The 2,267-nt window shown below is 44.6% G+C and overlaps 1 protein-coding gene across 1 annotated transcript; it reads left to right on the forward strand.

Moving 5' to 3' along the window:
* The first annotated feature begins 480 nt into the window (after nucleotides 1-480).
* LOC123050861 (probable histone H2A variant 2) lies at nucleotides 481-1,234 on the forward strand. Its single transcript, XM_044473589.1, has 2 exons — nucleotides 481-570; nucleotides 962-1,234. The coding sequence occupies exons 1-2, from the start codon at nucleotides 481-483 to the stop codon at nucleotides 1,232-1,234; spliced, it is 363 nt and encodes a 120-aa protein (XP_044329524.1).
* Nucleotides 1,235-2,267: the final 1,033 nt, after the last annotated feature.

Raw genomic sequence — 2,267 nt, forward strand, 5'->3', positions numbered from 1 at the left:
ATTTGTTTATGATTTAGATGATTTATTATTTAGCTTATATACATGTTATTGTTAACCCTAAAATTCCCACAGATCCGGTGCCGCTGCAACTCTACCTCGCCTCTGCCATTCAGCCGGCGAGCATGGCGATGGATGCTCCTGTCCTCCACGGACTCCCAGATGAAATCACCATTCCTCCTGTATAATTTATGATCCCCTACAAACTATGCATTGGGAGAGCCCTTATACATCTTGTGTTATGTTGATCAAATTGACACCTAGGGATACACACACGCCCTGTAAATTGTGATGGAGGTAGTAACTGAATGGTGACGCAGGGAGTAATTGCACAAAACACGATCGTATTCACACTGCATGTTGTAAGCACTGTGTTACTTCAATTGCCTAATAACCCCCCGCGCAATACAAAGGGCCTCCCCTTGAGCTATAAAGAAAGCTTGCTTTCTTCCATCATACAGCGAAGGGAAGCGGAAAAGAGAGATGACTGGGAAGGGAGGCAAGCCATTGCTCGCGGCCAAGTCAGAGAAGTACAAGGCCAACATCTCCAAGGCGTCCAAAGCAGGCATGCAGGTGAGCTCTTTGCTCTGCTCAGTGTGTTGGGCGAGGTAGGGCAGCCGCCTGTTAGGATCTCTTTCTGGTCTAAACTAATTCTGTGGAGTCTACAAGGCTGGGCAAGGATGGAGGCCTGGAGTTCTTAGGATATGGGCTGATCTTATCTCCTGAAGATGTCTGCTCTAGCTTCAGTCTTTGCTTCCTAGTTTGCTTTCTGTTTTAGTTGCCTGATCGCTCTTTCTTTCAGCTTTCAGTTAAGCTTTAGACTTCTCTAGCAGTATATTTTGTCTGGTTTCGCTAATGAAATCGGAGGGGGGATCCTTTCTTTTGCTAAAAAAAGGTCTGAACTAACTATGTTTGCTCTACTACACTGCACTTTCCTGTTGGCTATACGCATCGGCTGCTGAAGCAAACAATTGTGGGGGATAAACGCGTTTGTCCTAGGGCGGCGGTCTACACGGCTGCTATTCTGGAGTACCTGACTGCTGAGATTCTAGAGCTGGCTGGAGACAGTTGCAAGTCTGAGAATTTGGAAGATATCACCCCTTGCCATCTTCAGCTGGCCATCCGTGGCGATGAAGACCTCAATAAGCTTATCAAGGGTACCATCCCTAGTGGAGGTGTGATCCCCAAAATCGCCAAGGCCCTACTTGACAAGCGTCGTGCCGGTATTAAGGAGTAATCCCCTGAGTTTTTCTTTAAATGTAATACCGTAGAACAATTCTAATTTTTGTCGTCAACATATTGACTAATCGAGAAAGTTATCTATCCAACTAGAAAGTATATCCCTATTACTGAGCTTTATTATATGCATTAATAATCTGATGTCATATTTAAGCTGGCTCTTCTATGAACTGAGTGAGTGAGGTATCTGTCTGTATGCCAGCAACCCGTGATGATAACCTCCATAGCAATCTGATGACGTAGCTCTTGTATAGATAAATAGATCTCATCCAATATGGAGATGCCTATTTGTTTCATTGGCATGATCGAATGCCAACAAGAGTGCAAATTTTGACTGGAGACCACGTTTTTAAAATGTGTTAATCTTTCTTTTAAGAAAAAGTATCAATCTTTGCGAGGTGGAGTGGGTATGGGCTTGCCCGCCCGGCCCAACTCCTCCCATCTTCACATTCGTCGCTGTGGAGAAACCGAAGCGCGACTTCGAGGAGGAAGGCGGAGGATGTTCCGCCGGTGCACTGCATCGAAGTTCGAATATTTGACAAATACTCGCTGCCTTGATCTGACACCGGCATCGTCGACGAGTTTGGGGCTGAAGTTGGGCATTTGGGGACCGGGAAATGTATGGCCGATGCGAACTCTTCGTGGTAATAATGATCTTGCTCTGAATTATTCAAGTCCAATGTCCATGAAACAAAAGAAAATGATATGTGATGAACATTGATACGTCTCCGACGTATCTATAATTTTTGATTGTTCCATACTGTTATATTATCATTCTTGAATGTTTTATAATTATTTTATAGTCATTTTATATCATTTTTTGGTACTAACCTATTGACATAGTACCAAGTGTCAGTTGTTGTTTTCTGCATGTTTTTTACATCGCAGGAAATCAATACCAAACGGAGTCCAAACGCAACGAAATTTTTTGTGGATTTTTTTTGGACCAGAAGACATCCAGTGGGCCGGAGAAGCGCCTGGGGGGTGCTTCGAGGGGAGCACAGCCCACCAGGGCGCGCCTGGAGGCCCAG

Source organism: Triticum aestivum, chromosome 2D (genome assembly GCF_018294505.1).
Source record: "Triticum aestivum cultivar Chinese Spring chromosome 2D, IWGSC CS RefSeq v2.1, whole genome shotgun sequence".
Classification (NCBI taxonomy): Eukaryota; Viridiplantae; Streptophyta; class Magnoliopsida; order Poales; family Poaceae; genus Triticum; species Triticum aestivum.

Excerpts from the sequence above, each read along its gene's own strand:
- LOC123050861 (XM_044473589.1), top strand. The coding sequence starts at position 481 with ATGACTGGGAAGGGAGGCAAGCCATTGCTCGCGGCCAAGTCAGAGAAG. Across the intron at positions 571-961 it reads CGTCCAAAGCAGGCATGCAG|CAAACAATTGTGGGGGATAA; the intron begins GTGAGCTCTTTG and ends CGGCTGCTGAAG.